General features: G+C 42.6%; 5 protein-coding genes across 8 annotated transcripts; 2 read left to right on the forward strand and 3 right to left on the reverse strand.

Annotated features, from left to right (window-relative positions):
• Positions 1-312: 312 nt before the first annotated feature.
• LOC111602788 lies at positions 313-12,456 on the reverse strand. The gene is made up of 13 exons (XM_023320061.2): positions 12,382-12,456; positions 12,046-12,322; positions 11,840-11,990; positions 10,598-11,786; positions 9,827-10,100; positions 9,609-9,759; positions 8,662-9,395; positions 8,154-8,597; positions 5,888-5,997; positions 5,443-5,641; positions 1,805-2,170; positions 858-1,748; positions 313-801 (listed from the first exon to the last, which is right to left on the reverse strand). The coding sequence occupies exons 1-13, from the start codon at positions 12,420-12,422 to the stop codon at positions 337-339; spliced, it is 5,292 nt and encodes a 1,763-aa protein (XP_023175829.2). The 5' UTR covers positions 12,423-12,456; the 3' UTR covers positions 313-336.
• Positions 4,091-6,732, forward strand: LOC111602765 (esterase B1). Of its 3 annotated transcripts, none has more exons than XM_023320027.2 (4): positions 4,091-4,246; positions 4,287-4,427; positions 4,563-5,029; positions 5,448-6,732. In XM_023320027.2, the coding sequence occupies exons 2-4, from the start codon at positions 4,381-4,383 to the stop codon at positions 6,626-6,628; spliced, it is 1,695 nt and encodes a 564-aa protein (XP_023175795.2). In that variant the 5' UTR covers positions 4,091-4,246; positions 4,287-4,380; the 3' UTR covers positions 6,629-6,732. The 3 variants fall into 3 exon arrangements, with proteins under 3 accessions (XP_023175795.2, XP_023175792.2, XP_023175794.2); XM_023320024.2 differs by having other exon boundaries at positions 4,296-4,427; XM_023320026.2 differs by having other exon boundaries at positions 4,302-4,427.
• A 302-nt stretch (positions 12,457-12,758) lies between the features above and the next one.
• On the reverse strand, positions 12,759-14,975 carry LOC111602766 (esterase B1-like). Of its 2 annotated transcripts, XM_023320028.2 has the most exons (5): positions 14,778-14,975; positions 14,442-14,718; positions 14,236-14,386; positions 12,950-14,180; positions 12,763-12,864 (listed from the first exon to the last, which is right to left on the reverse strand). In XM_023320028.2, the coding sequence occupies exons 1-4, from the start codon at positions 14,789-14,791 to the stop codon at positions 12,985-12,987; spliced, it is 1,638 nt and encodes a 545-aa protein (XP_023175796.2). In that variant the 5' UTR covers positions 14,792-14,975; the 3' UTR covers positions 12,763-12,864; positions 12,950-12,984. The 2 variants fall into 2 exon arrangements, with proteins under 2 accessions (XP_023175797.2, XP_023175796.2); XM_023320029.2 differs by lacking the exon at positions 14,778-14,975 and having other exon boundaries at positions 12,759-12,864; positions 14,236-14,378; positions 14,442-14,467.
• A 69-nt stretch (positions 14,976-15,044) lies between these two features.
• LOC111602703 (esterase B1) lies at positions 15,045-17,511 on the reverse strand. Its single transcript, XM_023319938.2, has 4 exons — positions 17,160-17,511; positions 16,810-17,083; positions 15,842-16,738; positions 15,045-15,776 (listed from the first exon to the last, which is right to left on the reverse strand). The coding sequence occupies exons 1-4, from the start codon at positions 17,165-17,167 to the stop codon at positions 15,321-15,323; spliced, it is 1,635 nt and encodes a 544-aa protein (XP_023175706.2). The 5' UTR covers positions 17,168-17,511; the 3' UTR covers positions 15,045-15,320.
• Positions 17,512-18,642: 1,131 nt separating this feature from the next.
• Positions 18,643-21,019, forward strand: LOC111602748 (esterase B1). The gene is made up of 3 exons (XM_023320000.2): positions 18,643-18,884; positions 19,134-19,600; positions 19,658-21,019. The coding sequence occupies exons 1-3, from the start codon at positions 18,838-18,840 to the stop codon at positions 20,842-20,844; spliced, it is 1,701 nt and encodes a 566-aa protein (XP_023175768.2). The 5' UTR covers positions 18,643-18,837; the 3' UTR covers positions 20,845-21,019.
• Positions 21,020-22,928: the final 1,909 nt, after the last annotated feature.

The raw sequence follows: 22,928 nt of genomic DNA on the forward strand, positions 1-22,928 counted from the left end.
CTCACTTGATCGCGCCGGCAGTGTAAACAAATATCAAATTCTTGTTCATGTCGTTGTAGCCGGCACATTGTTAACACATACATGCTGTAGACAACGCGTCTATGTGAAAAGCTTAGCCACAAAAGCTTAAAGCTCAAAGCACAACACACTGGAGGATCGCAAAGTGATACACCTTCCAGACGAAGTCAATTGAAACATCTACTAAAAACAGATCTTTTAAATTCACTAACTATTATTTAACAATTTCATCCGCTCTATTAGCCCGCTCTTTAGTTATTTGTATTAAACATACTTTATTTAAATTTAGATATCACAATTTTAGATTTAAAATAATTTCTAACCATCGTAAAGCAGGCACTTGTCATTATCGTAAATCTTATTCCATACTTCAATGCCGTCTTCCTCCATCTGCCTGTCGAACGTTAATTTGTAACTGATATTCATGACGTGAAATTTTGTGTTTTCGGTCACGGGCTTCCATTCTTCTGGCTCAGTGTCAATACAGTTTGGATTTCCTGTTTTAGCGAATGACGTCAAAATTCCCACCATTCGGTTGATAGTAGTGCACTCAGCTTCGTTATATTGATTTTTTGATATAAGCTTCCTGGGAAATATATAGCCTAGCTCATCGGCATGGCACACACCACGTCTAATATCATCTCCGCACAAATTGATTCTGCATAAATTGTGCTTGCTCGAATCGAAATCGAATCTGTAAAGATAGGTGGGAGCCTGCGCAAAAGCCAAACGGGAGAGCACAACGCGATGTATTCCATGCCAGAAGAGCTTATAACTGAATAGCTGGAAGAGTAAAGGTTAAGTTGGGGTCAATAAGGGTCTGCATTTATTGTACTTACATCCAAAAGTTGCACTATATTGTTGGCATGAATTGGTCTGGGTCCAAAATGATAGTTTAACAGCTGCGTAGCTCGCTCAACCTTATCGGGCATCGAGAGCCTCTCGTACACATCATAAGGTAGCACTCGCGTAGGTTCGGCCTTGAGGAGATTTAGGATGTAACCATTCTTGAGCTTGCAGTAGGGATACATGATAAGACCTTCGAAAGATGTGCAACCCATTAGCACGGGCACGTCCTTAGACCAAGCGTTCCGCATCATTGTCAAAAATGGACGGTTGAGCAACCCTTCGCTACCCTTATGGCTCTCTAATGAGGGCACAAATGGAAAAAGATGTCCAAATAGAAAATTTTTTGAGCCGAATAGCTCATGCTGCACTAGTTCCTCATGGGACAGCGAGCGGAGGAACTCCAAGACAGGCGCCTCACACATGTCACCTTTATAGCCCTTGGCACAAGCCAAACGAAAGCACATGGTGTTCGCATTCGGCACCTGAGTCCAGGGACAGGTCATAGTGCCGGACATCATAATGGCACGGTGGAAGAGACCGCACGCCTGTGGCAGACACATCATAAAGTGCACCGAGGCAGCTCCTGCACTGTTGCCCATTAAGGTTATATTTTCCGGATCCCCATTAAAGTGCGAGATGTACTGCTTGGTCCAGCGCAGTGCCAGCAGCTGATCATGCAAGCCCGCATTGCCAGGCACACCCAGTTCGGCGTCAGTCAGGTTAAGAAAGCCCAACGAGCACAGCCGGTAGCTGAATATCACATAGACGATATCCTCTCGCATCAGATAGTCTGGTCCATACTTGGTTCTTGTAGCACCCCCTGTTTTAAAGCCACCCCCATGTATAAAGACCAACACGGGCAGCGGCTTAGACATGTTAAACTATATTTGAATATGGTATAAGGAAGCTTCCTCGTATTTCCATTCAACAGACTCACATGTTTGCAGTACACGTTCAAGTATAAGCAGTCCTCGTCGCCTATTGTAGCGCTTCTATCCCGTTCAGCGTCCCCCTGTTGGACGGGCAAACTACGCTCCTTCAGGCAATCAAGAACCTTGCCAAGCCAAGGCTCTGCCGGCTGGGATGGGCAAAACCGAAGCTTCCCAACAGGCGGCTTGCCAAAGGGTATGCCTTCGAAACTATAAAACTCATGTCCAGTGATGCCAACCTGATGCTTGCCCTTAACACTGCCCACTGGCAGCTCCACAACCTTCGTCTCGAGGTTAGTTTTTTGAGAGAAGTTTAACTTGTTGGCGCCGAGCAAAGGTCTGAACTTTCCCAGCCTTCCAAATTTCAACATATCCTAGCCGTGAATAAAGCAGAACTAGAGCAAAGCCCACAAGAATGCATTACCTATTGGCGAGGCGAAACCAACCTTCATTTATTCATTCAAGTTTCTGTCAGGTTCCTAAAAATGCTAATGTTTTATACTGCCTATGCCTGCTGCAGTCGATTTTTAATAGATCTTTAAACATTTTTGTTTACTGTTAATAAATTAGACATATATCTTGTTTCTTCCATGTGCTTACTCTCTGTAGAAATTAAATTATTGAAATGTATTGCAAATATTAAGTTTTCTTTTCAGCTACCATTATATGAACCAAGTACTAAAAATCATATCACCAGCAACCAGGTAAGCCAGTAATGTTTCCAAGGTATGCTTTTTTTGCGCCCACTTTGAATCCCCAAGTTGTCGAAAACCCGAGAGAAACAGCATTGCCATGCCAAACTACAGACTGCGAAAATACAGACTTATTTACAGGTTTAACACTTGGAACTAAGAACAAGTTCTATTTATATTTATTAACTGGATCACACTACTACTACTGCATGACTGTACAGAGTAACCCAAGGGCAGATCATTGAGCTCGGCATGATGATTGCCAGATGCCTGTTGCAGCTACACTATACAAGTTTATCAAACCGGTTCCAGCACTAGTTCCCCCACTAATCATGGCCACATAGTTGAGATTCAATTTGTACGTGAGGAGAGCAGATGTTTCTCAGTAGACAACGCAAAATGCTTAGCTGATCGTAGAAGCTTGCATTTCCGGACAGCAGAACGAGCTTAGCATATAATATAACAAATTTAGAGTCGACTGTGTCAAATTAAACTATAACTGGCAGCTCCTTTTTAGCAGACCCGTACTATAAAATGGAAATTGAAATGGTTTAATTTAGTAATTAGATCAGTGATTAGAGCAGAGCTTCTCTTCTCCAGAATACGTTCCGCCTTGAGCCAAGTGCTTTAAACAACTGTTTCAATCACTTTTTTATCTTATATATATATTTAAATATATTTCCCTAAGACCTTAATGAATGCCAGTACTAACGCCATTCAATATGTTTCAATATTAATAATAATAAAATAAAACCTCGGCATAATTATGAACAATAGAATTTGGTTCAAATAAGAATCATTCAGATAATTATTTAGCACAAATAAATAGGTTCCGAAGCAAGTCTATAATTGCTAAAAAAAATGTAAATGTTAAATATTCTAAAGATAAAAAACGCTGTTTTTGTTTGTAAAGAAAGTTTATACACTTCAAAAATACAAAAAATAAAAATTGTAAAATAAAATGAAATTAAAAACTAAAAACGTGTTAAAATAATAATAATAAAAAGCCTAAATATCATAATCGTAAGCCTTTTTCATTACTAGACTATTGTTTTCAATGATATGAGACCACATGTATAACTGAACCTTAACAGCGCTCTGGCAACGCCAGAGCTTTTCCGGCAGCAGAGAGCGCTGTAGAACTGTTATGTTAACAACGATTCGAGTCTAAAGCTGAACCTTCCACTAGAGTAAAGCTGATTAAATGCAATTACTCAACTATGTAAACTATATATGAATAATTTGATGTCAAATGTGATCTTTCAACCGGAGTAGACATGAAAGTCCACAATTTTGTTGATGCTCGTGCATTAAGCGCTAATAACACGAACAGCTGTCTATAAAGTTTGTTGTAGTTGAGCTCTCTGTACTGCCCGGTACAACGGGCATTATCAATACAGTTTTCATGCTCCCATTGCCATATGTTTTTCAATAAGAGCAGCAGCAACAACAGCCTAGTTTATAAAGATAAGCGCTCGCTTTTGTCGTTCGTGATTAAAACATCAACAGAGACTCGGAACGTTTCGTAGATTGTAATAACCACAGTAGTTATTGACATTGACAACTTTGAATAAACTAAATAGTAAAAATATTGTTTTTTTTTTTTATTAAATATATATTAGGCTTATATCAATATTATAGACAGAAGACACTTAAAAATTTGTAACCAGACATAATTTCCTTCTCGAACTCAAGTATATAAACTCGACATTATTTCTTAGATCGCACTTAGCGAGTGTATACTGTGCAAGAAATTGGGTGCGTATACGAACAATCGTATATTGCTCTATTCTAGTAGAACGTTTAGTTGCAGCTTGTCAATTGGCAGGGACGGAAGTGAAAGCGCCGACAGTACTTAAAGTGGCATACAAGGACGTACTATCCCAGCCAAAATGAATATTGAAATGGGTGTTTTCGACCTGCTCAAGCTAACCGCCAAGTAGGTGACATAAGTCTTTCCATTTAATCGCTGTCAATGAAATCGTAAATGCCACGATCTGGTGACAATTGAGCGATAAGATAAGATCACGTCAGTAACGCAAATTCCGATTTTGCTACACTAATCTAATTACAGGCTCATCGGCCACAAGCTCGAACAGTACAATCTGGCCACAAAGGTCACAACGATTCTTAGCATTCCCAGCGGTCGCGTGCGAGGACTTCAGCGTAAGACCCTCTATGATCAGAACACCTATTTTGCCTTCGAGGGAATACCATATGCTCAGCCTCCGTTGGGCGAGCTGCGTTTTCGAGCTCCTCAATTTCCAAGTCCCTGGGAGGGCGTCAGGGACTGTACGTATGCTCGCGCCAAGCCAATACAGCAACATTTTGTGATGCATGTGGTGGAGGGTTCCGAGGATTGTCTCTACTTAAATGTCTACACAAAGACGCTAAAGTCGGAAAAACCCCTGCCTGTCATGGTTTGGATATATGGAGGTGGCTTTCAGATTGGCGAAGCTACAAGGGACGTACACAGTCCAGATTACTTTATGCAAAAAGACATTGTTCTAGTCACATTCAACTATAGACTCGGCGCTCTAGGTGAGTGTAGTGTTGAAAAAGAAAAGATCATAGTGAGGTAAGCAGCTCTCCCTAAAATTGATGCCAATTTATGCAGTCAATCACCCCCTATAGAGTCTGTGTTGTAATCTGGGAGACTCCATTTGCTCTACACAAAGCTTTTATATCAAAAATAACACACGTTTGCGTCCCAGCAATATCAATATATCATAAATTATGGCTAATAGTATAAAGCGTGCAGCCCAGCTGCATGAGATAAACACGCTTTATTATTTTTAGCAAAATATAAAAATATGTAATTACCGTTACAAAAATGTACGTGGGCGGCCCCAGCAGTTTTCTGCTATGGCTAACATTTTTTATAGCAAGCTGCTGTCAGCTTAACAGAGTAGTTAATAGAAACAAGAGGATTTATATGAGTCTTCTCTTCTTACTACAGGTTTTCTCAGTCTACCCGATCGAGATTTGGATGTGCCCGGCAACGCTGGCCTTAAGGACCAGGTAATGGCCATTCGCTGGGTGCACGATAACATCGCGTACTTCAACGGCGATCCGAACAACGTAACGCTGATGGGCATGAGCGCAGGCGCTGCTTCCACGCAGATTATGATGACAACAGAGCAAACGCGAGGTCTATTCCATAAGGCGATCATGATGTCGGGCTCGTCGTTGTGCGACTGGGCCAATGAACCGAATCACAAGTGGCCATATCGGCTGGCCTGTCAGCTGGGCTATGAGGGCACCGACAATCAAAAGGAAGTGTTTCGCTTTCTACAGAAAGCCCCGGCTAAAGAACTAACTGCCGGCTCAACGTTGCAGAATCAGGAGGAGCTACGTGACTACATACTCTTTCCTTTCGGACCTGTCGTCGAGCCTTACGTTAGCGAAAGTTGTGTTATCTCGCGACCACCAGTGGAAACGCTGTCCGAGGCGTGGGGCAATGAGCTGCCTGTGATCATTGGTGGCACCTCGTTTGAGGGTCTCTTCTCCTACCAGGCAATACTGCGGGATACGGCGTATATGCTAAGTGCCTTCGATGCCATCATACCTAGAGAGGTGCAAGGCGTATCCACGCCAGCGGAACTGAAAGAGCACACCAGACGCCTGAAGGTGAAATTCTTCGAGGATCCCACGCGAGGCCGCATGGAGTTCAAGGAGTGCCTGCAATTGCTTTCCTTTAAGCAGTTCTGGCATGGCATCCATCGAACTGTGCTCGCTCGCCTCCGCTATGCGCCGACCACACCCACCTACCTCTATCGCTTTGATTACGACTCGCCCACGTTCAATCACTACCGGATCCTGTTGTGTGGACGCCATGAGCGAGGCGTCTCCCATGCTGATGATCTGTTCTATCTATTCTACAGCATTCCCGCCTTCAAACTGGACAAGTCCTCAGAGGAGTATCGCACAATAGAACGTATGGTCGGTATGTGGACGGCATTCGCGATGAACGATAGTCCCCAGTGTCCTCAGCTAGAACCTGTCCGCTGGGAGCCTCTCGATTCGAGCGCCGATCCCATGTGCCTCAACATTAGTCGACATGTGCAGTTCATAGAATTGCCAGAGATCAATCATCTGAGAACCTGGGATAGCTTCTATGAGAAACTGCCGTTGTACTAGCCTAGTAGATATTGAAGAGGGAACGAAATTGTGGCAAATGTTCAATAAAAATATGGTTTGTGAGGACATTGGTTAAATAAATAAGCACTAGATAAGTGCAGTTTTTATATTTTGAACAGAAAAGCCAATTCATGTGTGATCCAAAGTTAAGCTGAAAAGATAACAATTTGTATTTAATATATATATTATATATAAGTTATTTTTAAAGTTTTACAATTTTTTATAGTTTCGATTTGCGCACTGCAAATTTGTCTCTCGATAAAAAAGGATACCTATCTCTGTCATCGTAAGCTCGAAACGGCGCTAGGCATAAGTGATTAATTAATTATTTAATTAATTTTTAATTAATTTTTTTAATAAATATTTTTTTTCTTTTTGAAACTTTATTTATATTATTTAAGAGGAGATCAGCTAGAGTACATAATGTTATTTTTTTATGAGCTGCTTTTGATCTTAGATGTCGACATTCTCAAAAGCTGTTCAACATTAAGACTCTTAAGATGAAGATGATAATAGATGTGACATTTCGTGACGATAATGCAATGTATCGGAAGGAAAGCACAACTCCATCGAAATTGAATAGAATTGAATATTGAGAAAAGGTTCTTATATTTGTCAACTAAAAGCATTTTTATATTAATTTATATGCTTACTATACGCTCTTTACATGCAGAAGCAAGAAATCAACCGTTTCTAATATTAAAAGACTCTCAATATCAGCATACAGAACGAGGCAGCATCTCTCTTAGCATCTATTGGGTACGCTGTGTTTTTACCGACAGAAATCGTCAGGTTCCTGGCATGGAATGAGAAATGCTTTCACTTGGCTGTCAACACAAAAACCATAAACACAACCAAACCCCTGAGCACTATTGTATTCTGCTGTGGAGGTGTTTTTAATATTGGCAAAACCACAATGAACAAAGTCTGAATCACTTATTGAACAACAGACTGGAAGCTTTAGGTGACTATACTGATAATAAAAACAATAATAAAAAAGCAATAAGAAAAGTAAACTTCTACCTGGGATGTCCTCTGTGATGCCCTGGTCGAGGACCAGCTAATAACTCCTTACTGGATCAACAATAATATTAATAAAATAAATAAATAAAAATAGCAATAAAATGTTAATGTGAATAAGATCGGCCGTTGCTTTCACTCATACGATGATGGTCAGGCAAGGCTATCGTCATGGACTCTACTCGACTTGCATTTCTGCAAATTATCAGTCTGAAGTCTGAACAATGTTGAACAACCCCCAGGCGTTAGTCGGCAGCCTCCAGGACAACAGTTCAAAGTAAGGAGCGACAGATCAGCCACTCACAGCTACGTTGAGGGTTGTTAAGGGTTAAGTGTGTTCATTCTGACAGACGGACAGTAGGACGGATATATTTATATATAAATAACTTTATATCAATGGCTAGTTAATAAATAAACAAGGCTGTCTTATGGTAATACCATTTATTTAAAAACTCATTCTTAAAGCATTTTATAGACTTCTCCCCTATGGACATGCTTAATATAATTGCTCCTTTTTATATAGACTATCCCAGACGAGCAGCTTTTCGTACTCAGGCAGATCAATGAGCTCCACCTCGTTGCCAATGTTGAGCACGCGCTGTGGCTGTTGCTGCTTAGCAGGCTGCCAATCGAGATGCGCAGTCTCGGCGCAGTTGGGATTGGAGGTAATTGCAAAAGACGTCCAAATGTCCACCAGACGTTGAATGGTGCGATATTCACCAGAGCACTTATCCAGCTTCCACGAATCCGCGTTGCGGAACAAATAACTCAACTCGTCGGCATGGGCAACTCCCTTCTTAAGGTCATCGCCACAGAACTTCTTACGGTAGAAGTTGAAATCAGGTGAATCAAAATCAAAGCGATAGAAATAAGTGGGAGCTGTGGCATACGCCAGACGAGCTTGCAAAGTGCGATGAAAGCCGTGCCAGAAGATCCTATAGGAGTAGTACTGAAAGTAGCCAACAGTTAGAGCTTCATTCTGTAAGTAAAATTGATCAGGGATTCCAACGTACGTCCAAGAAGTTCATAATGAGCTTGGAGCTAGGCGTGTCATCACCAAAGTACAATTTCATCATCTTTTTGCTGGACTCCAGGTTCTGTTGCTCCGTATTGAGCACACGCACTTCATGTGGCGTCAATCGCAAAAGATCCTTCGGCAAGCTATCCATGCTCTGTGGATTGGCCTTCAGTGCAGGATACATGAAAAGTCCTTCGAAAGAGACACCGCCCAGCATGACAGGTAGTTTATTGCTCCATGCGTTCCTCGCCATCTCTACCTGTGACTTGGATGCCACACAGTCCGCCATCACGTACGGCTCCACAGTGGGCCCAAAGGCATAAATCAGTCCATTGCGTCGATCCTCAGGGGTGAGTAGGCTGTGGTTAACCAGCTGATGTGCCGGCACACTACGTAAATGCTCCAGCACCTGGCGATCATTGTTTTCGCCCTCATAGCCATGAAGCTTGGCCAGACGAAAAGCGAAGTCGAAGGGCGACGTATTGGACCAGTAGTTGTGTAAGGTGCCCGACATGGGAATAGCCTTATGGAAGAGCCCTCGCGTCTGCTCCGTACACATCATATAGTGGGTGGAGCAGCCCCCGGCACTTTCGCCAAAGACCGTTATGTTTTTAACATCGCCATTGAAATAGGAAATATATTGATTGACCCATTTGAGAGCTAAAACCTGATCTTTGAGTCCAGCATTGCCAGGTACCTCTAAGCTAGGGTCTTTCAGACTAAGGAAACCTAAAAGAGAATGAATAGAGAAAGAGAATGAAGAGTTAAGAGAGCAAATCAGAACGCGAAAGCTTAAGCAAAAGAGTAAGACAAGAAGCTTTTCCATCAAAAATAACTTAAAGCTAGCTCGAACTTTATACCCTTACTGATAAGGGAAACTTGTTGAACAATATAACTTACTGATTTTAAAGATAATCAAACCATAAGTTTATTATAACTTACCTAGACAATCAACACGATAGTTGAGCGTTACAAGAATCACATCTTTAGCCATAAAATAATCGGGCGAGTAAAGGTTGCGGGTGGCCTCGCCTATGGAGAAAGCACCTCCATATATATAGACCATAACAGGCAAGGGTTTTTCGCTCTTCAGCTGTTATCAGATCACATTAAATTATAGCAATCCATCAAAGTGATATATACACTTTTTAGCAAGTCACCTGTTTGGCGTACACATTCAGATAGAGACAATCTTCGCTACCCTCGATGACGCCTGTTAGCAAGCCCTTCTGCACGGGCTTATCGGCAAAGTGGGTGCAGTCCAGCACACCTGACCAGGGTTTAGCTGGCAGGGGTGCCTTAAAGCGCAGGTCGCCCAGTGGCGGCTGGCCAAAGGGCAAACGCTCGAAGCTATAGTAATCATTATCGTAAAGGCTGCGACGCTTAACGCCTCGGACTTGGCCCACGGGCAACGATATTTCACAGGTCTCCAAACTAATCAGAATGATAATTTGTTTAATTCATGATAATTGAAATTAAATTTATTTATGTTTTAATTAGACCAACACCTTTCTGACATAATGTCCATCCGTCTGCTCGCTTCAAATGCCGCTCGTCAACTGACGGGTGAGTAAAGCAAACGAAAGTCGGAAAGCTTCAAGAACTAACACTGGTGGCCACAATAAAAGGCACACAGATCGTTTAGCTGCTGAAATTCCAACAACCATAGGAATTGATTAAATGTATTTTGCTAATTTTTGCCTACGTTATCATACATTTATTTCGCTTTACATATTTTATTATTGTGAAACAAAAGTCTAACCACTTTTTCCAGATAAAAAGAGCCCAATAAATTCTTATCTACTTTAATAAAAAGTCTTGTCAGTTTAACATTTGAATAATGTTTTTTATTGCATTTAAGGATTATCATTTATCTAGAATACTATCTAGAAATACAATTGCTTAACATATAAAAGATCACAATTTCTTAAATTAGATCCCTTTCAAAATGTCTGTACAGCTGCTCATAGAACCTCAATTTCCAGCGCTCTGGTTGTGCAATGAACGTGAGTTCCTCATTGATATTCAGGCACATTGTGGGCTCTTCTTTTGTTACTGGCTGCCAGTCCACCAGCGACTTGGTGAGATGTCCATTTGGATTGGAGCTGCGGGCAAACTCAGTAAACATGGCTACAAAGCGGCAGATGGCCGTGTACTCCGGTCGAGACTTCTCTAGCTTGAACGTGGCGGGCAGCTTGAACAGATAGCACAGCTCATCAGCATGCTGAACGCCTCGAACATCTGGCCCTTGATAGCGAATCCGATAGAAATTGAAATCAGGTGAATCAAAGTCGAAACGATAGAGATAGTTGTCAGCCTGGCTATATGCCAGTCGAGCCTTGAGCATGCGCTGTTGGTAGTGCAACAGGTTGTGTGTGAAAAGTTCAGCAATCGCTGGCTGATGTTCCTCGGTCAAATACGTGCTGTGCACACCACAGAATTTCTTCAAGAGGTTCTGTCCCTCGTGACGACAAGTGGTTGGCTCACAGTGCCGAAGTAGGGAATACGGCAACACGAATTCCGGACGATCCTTGCATGCTTTCAATATTTTCGGATCCGTCTTCATATTCATCATAGGACTGAACAGACCCTCATTGCTGGTGCAGCCTAGCATGAGGGGCAGACGATTGCTCCACGCACTGCGCTGCAGCACTCGTGGTTCAGCCAGTAGCACGGCAGTGGGCGTGGAATAGGGCTCTACACGTGGTAAATATAAGGGATAGCCTGTGCTCTGCAAGCGCTCATATAAGGGCCGATAGTCTGGGAGGACTAACAGCTTGGGATCTGCGGCATTTATGTAATTGAATACTTCAATATCGTTGTTCTCGCCCTGATAGCCCAGATGCTGAGCCATTTGGTACTCCACGTTAGGCCAATTACTCGTCTCGGGATGATAGCCAGCCATCATTATCACCTTGTCGAAGAGTCCCTCTGCTTGGGGACTCACCATCAGCAGATGCACCATACAACTGCCCGAACTGTGGCCGAAGAGCGTTATGTTGTTCGCATCGCCATTGAAGCTTCCAACATTTGCCCTAATCCACTTGAGAGCTAGCACAATATCTTTTAGTCCTGCATTACCGGGTATGCCCAACGACGGATCAGCAAAGCTCAAAAAACCTGTAAAACTTAGCATTAGCTTTGCATTACACTTACATTTGTAATGTACCAACCAAATGGACCCAGGCGATAGCAAATGCTTATGTAAATCACCTGCTCGCGCATCAGATAGTCTGGTCCAAAGCCGTGTCTAGTCGGATCTCCGTTCTTAAAACCACCTCCATGCACATATACCATCACAGGTAAAGGCTTCTCACTACTTAACTATGGTTGAATTATAATTATACCAATTACTTCGTTTAGATAATAGGTGACTCACACTTTTGACGGCTATGTTGAGGTACAGACAGTCCTCGCTACCCTCAACCTGCTGTGTTAGGCTGCTCACTTGCAGGCACTTATCTTTCGTCTCGGTGCAGTCACGAATGCCTTGCCAGGGCTTCACATCCTGTGGCTCTCTGAAGCGCAGCTCTCCCAATGGTGGTTGCGCGTAGGGTATGCCATCGAAGCTGTAGTAGGGCTCATCGTAGAGCGTTGTTAGCAGCGCTCCACGCACCTGGCCATGAGTGGTTCGCACCACGGGCGAAGATTCAGTGCTGCACAAAATTCAATTTTGTTAGTTGTCATATTTGTCTAATATCCGACCGCAACCCACCTGCCTGTTGCCATTACGCGCTTGGCGTAAACTAACTGCATGGAGCCAAAGCTTTAAGCTTATAAGGGGAAACCCTGTGGTGAAATAAGCTAAGTGGTGAAATTGTATCTGACGCAATTTTAGTGCTGCGATCGGCCGAACTTATTCTCTTTAACTGTGCGCGTATGACACCAACTTTACCTTAGCAGATGTTAATCTCTGTGTACGTAGCTTTAACTTATCTCATATATAAGATAATTCGTTCTCTTAAAATAACTAAAAAAATTTAGTAAAACAGAAAATCAAACAAAGATAATTTTTTTAATTATTTTTAGATAGCCGCAAAAGTTACAAACATCGTAAACATAAACAACAAATAACACATTGCTAGAGCCTCTATAAAGGTTAGAACATTTTTTAAGAATAACCTTAAAAAGGTTTTGATTTAGTGACTAAAATAAAGTTTTGCGTAATGTTCCAGTAATCCCATACAAATCCGGAGATCTACGAGCGAAGAAAAACTATCGTTAGATTTTATACTGATAAAAATATATGTGGTTCAATGGATTCTTTAACCATATGCACTTACAGTTATTTTATCTTTGCTTATTAAATCTTCCGATTTCATTCAATATGCTCCACTCCAGCACTTAAGTACAACTGCTCGTAGAATTTCAATCTCCAATACTCCGGATGTTCAATGAACTTCAGTTCCTCATTGATGTTGAGACACATTGTGGGCTCTTCTTTTGTCACGGGCTGCCAGTCGACCAGTGACTTGGTGAGAGGTCCATTTGGATTGGAACTGCGGGCAAACTCCGTAAGCATGGACACAAAGCGGCAGATGGCTGTGTACTCCGGTCGAGATTTCTCTAGCTTGAACGTAGCAGGCAGCTTAAAAATATATCCCAATTCATCTGCGTGAAGAACTCCTCGACTGTCCTTTCCGAGATAGCGCACCCGATAAAAATTAAAGTCTGGTGAATCGAAATTGAAGCGATAGAGGTAATTGTCAGCTTGACTATATTTGAGTCTCGTCTTAAGCAGCCTGTGTTCATAGTGCAACATGTTTTGCGTGAACAGATCAGCGATCGATTGGTAATGCCACTTAGTCAAATAAGTGTTATGCACACCACAGAACTTCTTGACCAGCATTTGGCCAAGGTGGCGAGCCATGTCGGGTGTGCAGCCATGGCGTATGGTATCAGGCAGCATGAACTCTGGATGATCCCTACATAGACTCAGCACTTCTGGATCCTTTTTAACATAAAATAACGCGAAGGTCAGACCCTCGTTACTCGTGCTACCCAGCATGAGGGGCAGACGATTGCCCCAAGCACTGCTCTGCAGAGCACGCGGCTCGGCTAGGAGCACGGCAGTGGGTGTCGCATAATACTCCACACGTGGCATAAATAGCGGAAGACTCGAGCTATGCAGACGCTCGTAGAGCGACCGATAATCTGACCGAGCCAGAAGTCCAGGATCTGCGGCGTTAATGAAGTTGAACACATCAATGTCGTTCTTCTCGCCCTTATAGCCCAAGTGCTTTGCCAGCCGATACTCCACGTCGGGTTCATTATATATTTCGTGCTGCTGTCCAGCCATCAGTATGGCCTTGTTAAAAAGGCCTTCTGCCTGGGGGCTCATTGTCATCAGATGCACCATTCGACTACCCGAGCTGTGGCCGAAGAGCGTTATGTTGTTCGCATCGCCATTGAAGCTTCCCACATTTGCCTTGATCCATTTGAGCGCTAGGACAACGTCTTTTAGTCCGGCATTACCGGGAATGTTCAGCGCCGGATCAGCGAAGCTCAAAAAGCCTACGACAATTTTTTACTCTTAGGCTCAGTTTAGATATTTCTACTCTATACATACCAAATACACCCAGGCGATACCCAATGCTTATGTAGATAACCTGCTCACGCATCAGATAATCTGGTCCAAGGCTGCGTCTGGTTGGATCTCCAGTCCTAAAGACGCCTCCATGAACATACACCATCACAGGTAAAGGCTTCTCACTACTTAACTATTGCACATTTATCAATGTAAATTCTTTTTCTTGTAGCTGCTCGACTACTTACAGTTTTTGCGGATATATTTAGGTAAAGGCAATCCTCGCAGCCCTCAATCTCCTGTGTTATGCTTCCTAGTTGGAAGCACTTATCTTTCGGCTCGGTGCAGTCACGAATGCCTTGCCAGGGCTTCACATCCTGTGGCTCTCTGAAGCGCAGCTCTCCCAATGGTGGTTGCGCGTAGGGTATGCCATCGAAGCTGTAGTAGGGCTCATCGTAGAGCGTTGTTAGCAACGCCCCACGCACTTGGCCATGAGTGGTGCGCACAACAGGCGACGTATCAGTGCTGCACAATATAATACTTTGTTAGCATGGAAAATTATCTTAAGTCTAACCGAAACATACTAATCCGACTCCATTCCTAGTTTGGCGCAAACTAACCGCAAACAATTTATGCTTAGCTCTTAAAAGAGCAAATTTAATAGATTGAAAATTGTTAAAAACAATCGATTAGATAGTATTCTGCTTTTGTGGTAAAAGAGAGCAAAGGGCAGATAAGCTAATCAAGCCTTTGGAATACTTTTTGTAACAGCACTTGACCAATGAATATAAAAGAATTTGTTCTAAATAGTAAAAACATTTAAAAAACACAAACAATCGGGTTTCCTAAGCAAATTGATTTTATGTTACAAAAGAAAAGAAGAAATTAAATATGTGTGTATAAATAATACAAAGTCTACAGCGTTCACAAAACCATTGTTGGCTTTAAAAATGATTGACAACAACTTAAACTTTAACCAAAGTCACTGAGCTAACCTTAACTAACTGCTTGCATAACATTTGCACTTGACTAGACAAACAATCAATGTTTAGACACAGTTTATAAAGTATTGAAAATTTCAATATACTGACAATTTAATGACTCTGAAAGTGGAATTAAGTTGATAGTTATTTGGCTTTCGTCTGATAGACGGTATCCCACACCCGCAACTTCGCCAACTCGGGCAGTTCAATGATTTTCAGATTCTTCGCAATATTCAAGCACTTCATATTCTTTTGACTTAATGGCGCCCATGTGCACTTGTTTGTGCCGGACTCGACGCTCTCGCAATTGGGGTTTGAAGTACTGGCAAAGGTGGTCAAGATGTCGATCATTCGCTCGATAGTTTGGAACTCGGCTGTGTGCTTGTCCAGTTTCCAGGAGAAGTCGCCATACCAAATGTATGAATGATCGTCAACATGGGCCACGCCACGCAGCTTGTCGCCGCAATACTTCAGACGCTGATGATTGAATGTGTCGGAATCGAAATCGAACCGATAGAGATATGTGGGTGCCGGGGCGCATTCTATGCGTGACTTTATAGTACGCATAATGGGATGCCAAAAGACCTTGTAGCTGGCGTACTACAGGGAAAAATATTCTTCTTAAAACTTGACTTAATGAAAGTTATATACAGGCATATAGTCACCTCACAGTACGATTCCACGGTGTCCGGCAGCAGCTCCAGCGGCTTATCTCGAAAGTGCATAAACTGTATACGCTTGCCTAACGTGCGGGCGAGCGTTTTCGGCAGCGTACGCTTCAGCTCCAGCGGTAGCAAATGCTCCGGCTGGCTCTTGAGACTGGTCAGCAAATACGGCGCCATATGCACGCGCCCGTACATCAGCAAGCCCTCGAACGAGGTGCCGCTCATCAACAACGGTATTTTATTGCCCCAAGCACCAGCGAGCAGCTCGACGGGCGACTTGCGTATCGCACAGTGATCAGTGGCATATGGCTCCACGACGGGCCCAAACTGAAAGACACAATCGTCCAAATTTTCAGCCTCGCTCAAGAGATACGGCTTCACCAGCGTATCGCCAGGCACACTCTGTAGAAACTCCACGACTTTGAAATCTGAAGCCTGGTCCACTTTCTTCATGCCTAAATTCTCGGCGAGACGTCGTGCTAAATTTGGCACCGAGCACTGTGCCCAGGAGCACAGCACGTTGCCCGACTGCATGATGGCTTTGTGAAAGAGGCCCTCGGCTCGTGGATTCAACATTAGATAGTGCACAGAGGCAGCGCCAGCGCTTTCGCCAAATGCTGTCACATTGTTTGCATCCGCATTAAAACTGAGCGCATTGTCTGTGATCCACTTTAGACCCATAAACTGATCCTTTAAGCCCGCATTGCCGGGCACATCCGCACCGGGATCGTTGAGGCTGAGAAAGCCAAGTGGGCCCACACGATACGAAATGGTGACCACAACCACATCGCGCATCATGAAATAGTCGGGACTGTGCAGGTCCCTGGTAGGATCGCCCTTCTCAAAGCCACCGCCAAAGAAGAAAACAATCAACGGCAACGGCTCATCCGATTGAATCTATACAGGTAAATATTTAACAATCTTAGCAGTTACTTAAGTTGCAGTATAGGATCGGTAGAATGACTCACAGACTTCGTATATACATTGAGGTACAGGCAATTCTCGACACCCTCCAGCTGCCGGCTGTACTGATTAAACTGCAGCGGTTTCTCGCCCTTCTGCCGGCAGATCAGCGGCTGCTTCCACGGCACCACTGGCAACGGTGCCTTAAAACGCAGGTTTCCGAGCGGCGGCCGAGCATAGGGTATGCACTCGAAGCTGACGTAATCATCACCATAAATACTCGTACACTGTTTGCCCACAACGGGCCCACTTTTCGTCTCTACGACTATGTCACACTCGCTGAAAACGATATTATAATATGAACATAACTGATTTTGTAATGGAAATTGGACAGCTAATTAACGCCGTTACTCACCGCTCCATGCTCGGCGCAGTTGTGGACTTTCTTCTGCTTCGTCGCGACGTTTTGCTTGATTTGTTTGTATTTATGGGCGCTTTTTGCTTTTTATCTGGGTAAAAACATTTATGGCGGTTTAATATTGGGTCTCGACCGCGCAAAACACCTTATAAATTAACCCAACAAGTGCAAGCCAGGGCCAGTAAAAGAAATTATCTGTGAAATATATTTTTAAAATAGTTCACACAGCTGATTTTAGTTAGCTGCTTTGTTCTCGTTAAAATCAACATTAGAATACGGCCAAACTGGCTGACATCGTAACGGTTGTTGTAGTTGTTGTTTTTTATCAGCAATGCATGCGACGCTCTGCTAGCGACTGTCTCGGCGATGTGTGACTGGTTATGCCAGGGCTGCGCTAACAGTGTTTATCATCAAAGCAATAATAGCATGAAATAAGTATACATTTTTAATTCATTCTTATACATTTTTTATTAAAAACTATACTCTTCATTTCATGTGTATTGAATGTCAGCAGTAATTTGTATTCATTCTCACAACCCAGAGTTTCCGTGTTACTGCTGCCCTGGTGAACATTTTTGCTGATTCAAGTGCACTTGAATGTTGACTACACTGGGAGATTAGCGTTGTGGTTATTTGTTTATTTTTATGTCTTTATAAATATCTTAAGCATTGCTTTACTCAAGTTTAGCTAAACATTTTGATGCGAGAGATCTTTATATGAATTTTAACCACACTGAGCTGAAAACTATTCTTGCTGGCATTAAAATGTGATGAAAAATAACATATGTAAATGTTGAAGATATTCTGTTTTTGGATAATATGATATGCAAATTTCATTTAGTATACGAATATATATAGTACATTTAACAGAAATTAGCAATGCGGTTATTTAGTCTGCTTATCATTGCAATTCATTTCAAGAGAAACTCACATGTCATCCTTGCATAAAGCGACGGGCAACACAAATCTCACTGCATATAAAAAAACAAGCTGGTAAGCCAACAATCTGTTAATGTAACGCTAAAACCCCGATGTTAACTTTATACCTTATCTTTTGAGCCTTAAAGCATTATAAATATTATATATAAATAAATATTATATATATATAAATATTCACCGCAATGAAAAAGCTTTAATATAAGTGGGATACATACGAGTCGCTTTCAATTTGTAGGTGTCATCCTAGCATAAAGCTCTGAACAAGACGAAGCACAATAATAACAGCTGTTAACCTGCGAGAGCCGTTAATGATAAAGCGCCAATGTTAATACCGAATGGGCCGAATCTATTTTTATTGCGCCGAAGGTAGGATTCTCTATTAAAAATGAGAGAGAGAGAGAAAGATAAGTTTTGAGCAGACGTTCAGAGTACGCTGTACTCACGTATAGACATGGGAAAAACATCATATGTATGTTCGCATTGATATACAGATCGCTGGCCATGCTCAAATTTACCGGCAATGGAGCAAAATTGTTTTATTTGCATTGCGTCGGTCAACAGAATTGAAGCAAGCAGAGCAAACGATTGGAAATTTATTGAATTTAAAAAATATCAACACAATTAGAGCATTCTAAGTAGATACGATTACGTACATACATACATACATATGTACTAATGTACATGCACGCATAGGCACGGACACGTACATACATACATACATAGAGGAGCAGTAGCAATGGAAGTGCACGTCGGCTTTTCCAAACTGTTACAGATGGGCGCCAAGTGAGTACAGACTGTGTTTCTACAGGGTATTCCGTGAGCTGTGATCGAGTGAGAATCCGTAGTCGTTTTTAACTATCAGCATGACTGAAACATACATATGTAGCTATTGCGACCTTATGATCTTGGACGTTGGACCTAGACCACACCGACGCAACGGTCAGCAGCACGCCGTATCGCATCGCATCTCTTTGAATCTATTATCAGTGGTCAGCAAATATTTGTTATCTTTCTGCCTATCACTGCTCATAGATTGGTCGGCCACAAGATGCAGCAATATCGTCTGTCCACCAGTCGCACGGTCATCGTGGTCACCCATTATGGCCGAGTGCGCGGTCTGCAGCGTAAGACCATTTACGATGAGGAGCTGTACTATGCCTTTGAAGGCATACCCTACGCCAAGCCACCGCTGGGTGAGTTGCGGTTTCGTGCACCCCAGCCACCAGACTCGTGGAAGGGTGTACGCAACTGCACTACATACCGCGAGAAACCGCTGCAGCGCAACATGGTGATGGGCTTGATAGAGGGTTCCGAGGATTGTCTCTATCTGAATGTGTACGCAAAGCATCTGCAATCAGAGAAGCCGCTGCCCGTCATGGTGTGGATCTATGGCGGGGGCTTTCAAAAGGGTGAAGCCTCCAGGGACATCTACAGTCCAGACTACTTTATGAAACAGAACGTCGTTCTGGTAACCATAAGTTACAGGCTGGGCGCTCTGGGTAAGTGAAGATTGGCGGCTTAGTCTGAGACACTAACTTTGACTCCTGCTACAATAGGCTTTTTAAGCTTGAAGGATCCAACGCTGGATGTACCTGGCAACGCCGGACTGAAGGATCAGGTGCAGGCATTACGTTGGATCAGCCAGAACATTGCGCACTTCAATGGCGATCCCAACAATATAACACTTATGGGTGAGAGTGCGGGCGCCGCATCCACGCACATTATGATGACCACGGAGCAGTCGCGTGGCTTATTCCACAAGGCCATATTACAGTCTGGCTGTGCGCTGTCCGCCTGGGCCGAAACGCCGGATCGCAATTGGGCCTTAAGGCTAGCCCGCCAAATGGGCTACAAAGGCAGTGAGTCGGAGGCAGATGTGCTGCGCTACCTGAACAAGGCATCTGCACGACAAATCGCCTTGCATGATCAGGAGATTGTGACGCGGGATGAGTTGCGCAGCTTCTACCTCTTCGCCTTCGGGCCCATAGTGGAGCCCTATGAGAGCGAGCATTGCGTGGTGCCCAAGCCGCACAAGGAGATGCTGGCCAGCGCCTGGGGCAATAGTTTGCCACTTATTGTGGGCGGCAACTCTTTCGAGGGTCTCTTCTCGTACCAGCTGGTCCGCAACGACCCCTGGGTGATGACTCATTTCCATAATATCATTCCGCGCGAAGTAAGCGAATCGAGCACGCCGGAGAAAGTGGAGCAGCTGGTGCGCAGGCTCAAGCAGCTTTATTTCGGGGACGAGCAGCGGCAATGCATGGAGCTGTTCGAGGTGCTCTATATATTCTCACATCGGCAAATCTGGCACGATCTGCACCGCATGGTAATGGCTCGGCTAACCTACGCACCGGACACGCCCACCTACCTCTATCGCTTCGACTTCGACTCTCCGCACTTCAATCAGTTCCGCTGGCTCGTTTGTGGCGAACGTGTGCGCGGTGTCTCCCACGGTGACGATCTATCCTATCTCTTCTACAATGTGCTGGCAACCAAGCTGAACAAATCCTCACTTGAGTATCTCACCATCGAGCGCATGGTGGGCATGTGGACAGCGTTTGCGGCCAACAGCGATCCCAACTGCTGGGCCACCGCCTCCGAAAAGTGGATGCCCGTAAAGCAGACGCCAGATGGAGCTCACAATTGCTTCAACATCAGCGCCGTGATGCAAATGATGGCTCTTCCCGAGGCCACGGCGCTGGCTATGTGGGATACATTCTATGACCGGAACGCTCTCTATTGAGCCCAAATCACCTCCATCCTAACACTAGATATTCCCATCTTATGAGTGTAATCACCGGATTAGCAAGCTTGTAGTTTTATTGACTACTTTCCTGTGTGTATGTATGTAGATATTTCTTGCTAAGTGCCATATCACGACAAAAATGTTATTAAAGTCCACTAAAATTCCTTGTACTAGTAATACAATTTTGAAATATGAAATTTTAAGTGTGCCTTAGTTGAATTTAAGATTAACATATAGCAAAAGGCATAAAGAATTTTTAAATTGAATAAAAGTATCTTAAACTTAAAAATATATTTTTAATATTATTAAATACATTTTTCAAAATTCTTCAAATATATTCCAACTAGACTTATCAAACAACTATAGCTTAATTCAATCCATTAAATAGGGTTTCCTAAAGCGGTTGCACTACGCTTTTAAACATTCAATGGATTGTGACGTGTGTGAGCCGCACTGAGCTTCTTCTAGTCGAAACTCGATAGAGTCAAATGCAACTCTGATGCCAATTTCGGGTTCCACTTCCGGCACTGCGTTAGGATTTCTTTTCCGTTTGGAAGTCAAAGAGAGCAAACCGGCTTGCAGATTTGAATAAAATGTGCGGAGTAATTAAATTATAAAAATAATCTACAAATTTCTGGGTGACCCTACATAGAGCAGTAGGTTAGGGCCAGAAAGCAGAATGGATGCAAATCACCGCAAAGGGTAAGTGCAGCTTTTTACATTTGTCAATTAGAAAACTATATTTTCTAGAGAGCAGCTATTATGTAAATGTATATGATCTACCACATTATTTACTTTAATTGCTTTTGTTTAAAAATCGTGTGGCGTCTTGCGAATGGAAATGTAAATATTTTGGAAAGAGTCGCGATCGCGGGGCGTCTCACGTTTTCTAAGAAATGCGCGCAGACGCTGAAAAACATTTTGTGTCGCTGTAGTAGTGAGTGGCTTGCAAGTGAGTAGCTTATACATATTTATATGTACATACATATGTACACAAATAAACTTTCTATTACAAATAGGGTTATGAAAGGAAACTTAAGAAGCGTGAATTTAAGCTTGTGCTTCAATTAGTAATTGGCAGCTTAACTATAAGATGTGATCGATACTTCAATCAAAATGAATTATTGTCTTTTGTTGTTATTTGATATTGAGTTACCTTTAATTCAATATTCTATTAACGTTTATATTTAAATACTTTGAACAGCATTGCCAACACAAATATTTTTTTGTAACATAGTTTGCCTTTCAATGCCGATTAAAAAATTAACTTTAATTGTATTAATTAATTTATATATATATATGTAAATACCATCGATTTCTAAAAGAAATAGTTTTCTATAAAATGTTGCTGTAAATGGCTGCATGCATCACTCGTACAGCATTGCCAACACACATGAAAACTCGTTCAACTTCGCTGGAGCGTTGTTAACACAAGACTTCACCTTAGGTGCATCATTGCCATCACACATGAGTACTCATTTAATTTATTGGCAGCACTGCCAACACATATCAAAGTACGTATATGCCATTTAAAGGTTAGCGAGCCGTGTAGTTTTGAAGGCAGCATTGCCAGCTCCAATCTAAAGAGTATGCACATGTGTTGGCAACGCCATTGGAAGTCTGCGTTGACTCTTAATTTGCGTGCAATGGAACTTTTTCCACTTATCAATTATGGCTGTTTGTAGTCAACTTTTAAACTTTCACCTTACAAATATTACAACAATTTCCAATCAATGCCGAAAATGTGCGTGCGTGTGGCTGGAATAAAACTTCGCACAAATGCCAAAAATGTTAAAATTTTTGAACAATGTTGATACAAATTGCTGAACTTTTCAGTTGCCAAATGAAAGCGAAATTTAAATTATGAAAATTGCGCACAAGAGAAATTTTGATGACCTATCAAAAAAAAAACCTTTATTATGTATACGTATATTGTAGTAAAATTTTTACTTTCTGTGCTTTAAGCTTGAGCGTGGACTGTTAATTAAAAATTGTCATAAATCTTTATGGAGTTTAACCCATTTACAGTCGACTGGGTTGGTAAGAAATGGCAATAAGCATTTTCGGTTAATGCTTGCCAG

Source organism: Drosophila hydei, unplaced genomic scaffold, assembly GCF_003285905.1.
Source record: "Drosophila hydei strain 15085-1641.00,03,60 unplaced genomic scaffold, DhydRS2 tig00008147-arrow-arrow-pilon, whole genome shotgun sequence".
Lineage (NCBI taxonomy): Eukaryota > Metazoa > Arthropoda > Insecta > Diptera > Drosophilidae > Drosophila > Drosophila hydei.

Bases quoted from the DNA above. Each gene is read 5' to 3' on its own strand.
- LOC111602765 (XM_023320027.2), top strand. From the start codon at position 4,381: ATGAATATTGAAATGGGTGTTTTCGACCTGCTCAAGCTAACCGCCAA. The intron at 4,428-4,562 runs GTAGGTGACATA...ATCTAATTACAG, and splicing joins CTGCTCAAGCTAACCGCCAA to GCTCATCGGCCACAAGCTCG. The intron at 5,030-5,447 runs GTGAGTGTAGTG...TTCTTACTACAG, and splicing joins CTATAGACTCGGCGCTCTAG to GTTTTCTCAGTCTACCCGAT.
- LOC111602788 (XM_023320061.2), bottom strand. From the start codon at position 12,422: ATGCAGTTAGTTTACGCCAAGCGCGTAATGGCAACAGGCAG. The intron at 9,760-9,826 runs GTGACTTGCTAA...ATCTGATAACAG, and splicing joins TGAATGTGTACGCCAAACAG to CTGAAGAGCGAAAAACCCTT. The intron at 5,998-8,153 runs TTATATTAAGCA...ATTGCCTGGTAG, and splicing joins GTCTATATAAAAAGGAGCAA to GAGAAGAGACCCTCAAACGA.
- LOC111602766 (XM_023320028.2), bottom strand. The intron at 14,387-14,441 runs GTAAGTAGTCGA...AATGTGCAATAG, and splicing joins TAAATATATCCGCAAAAACT to TTAAGTAGTGAGAAGCCTTT. The intron at 14,181-14,235 runs GTATGTATAGAG...AAATTGTCGTAG, and splicing joins GTATCGCCTGGGTGTATTTG to GCTTTTTGAGCTTCGCTGAT.
- LOC111602703 (XM_023319938.2), bottom strand. The intron at 16,739-16,809 runs GTGAGTCATTCT...TTACCTGTATAG, and splicing joins TCAATGTATATACGAAGTCT to ATTCAATCGGATGAGCCGTT. The intron at 15,777-15,841 runs GTGACTATATGC...TTTTCCCTGTAG, and splicing joins CCGTGGAATCGTACTGTGAG to TACGCCAGCTACAAGGTCTT.
- LOC111602748 (XM_023320000.2), top strand. From the start codon at position 18,838: ATGGAAGTGCACGTCGGCTTTTCCAAACTGTTACAGATGGGCGCCAA. The intron at 18,885-19,133 runs GTGAGTACAGAC...CACTGCTCATAG, and splicing joins CTGTTACAGATGGGCGCCAA to ATTGGTCGGCCACAAGATGC. The intron at 19,601-19,657 runs GTAAGTGAAGAT...CTGCTACAATAG, and splicing joins TTACAGGCTGGGCGCTCTGG to GCTTTTTAAGCTTGAAGGAT.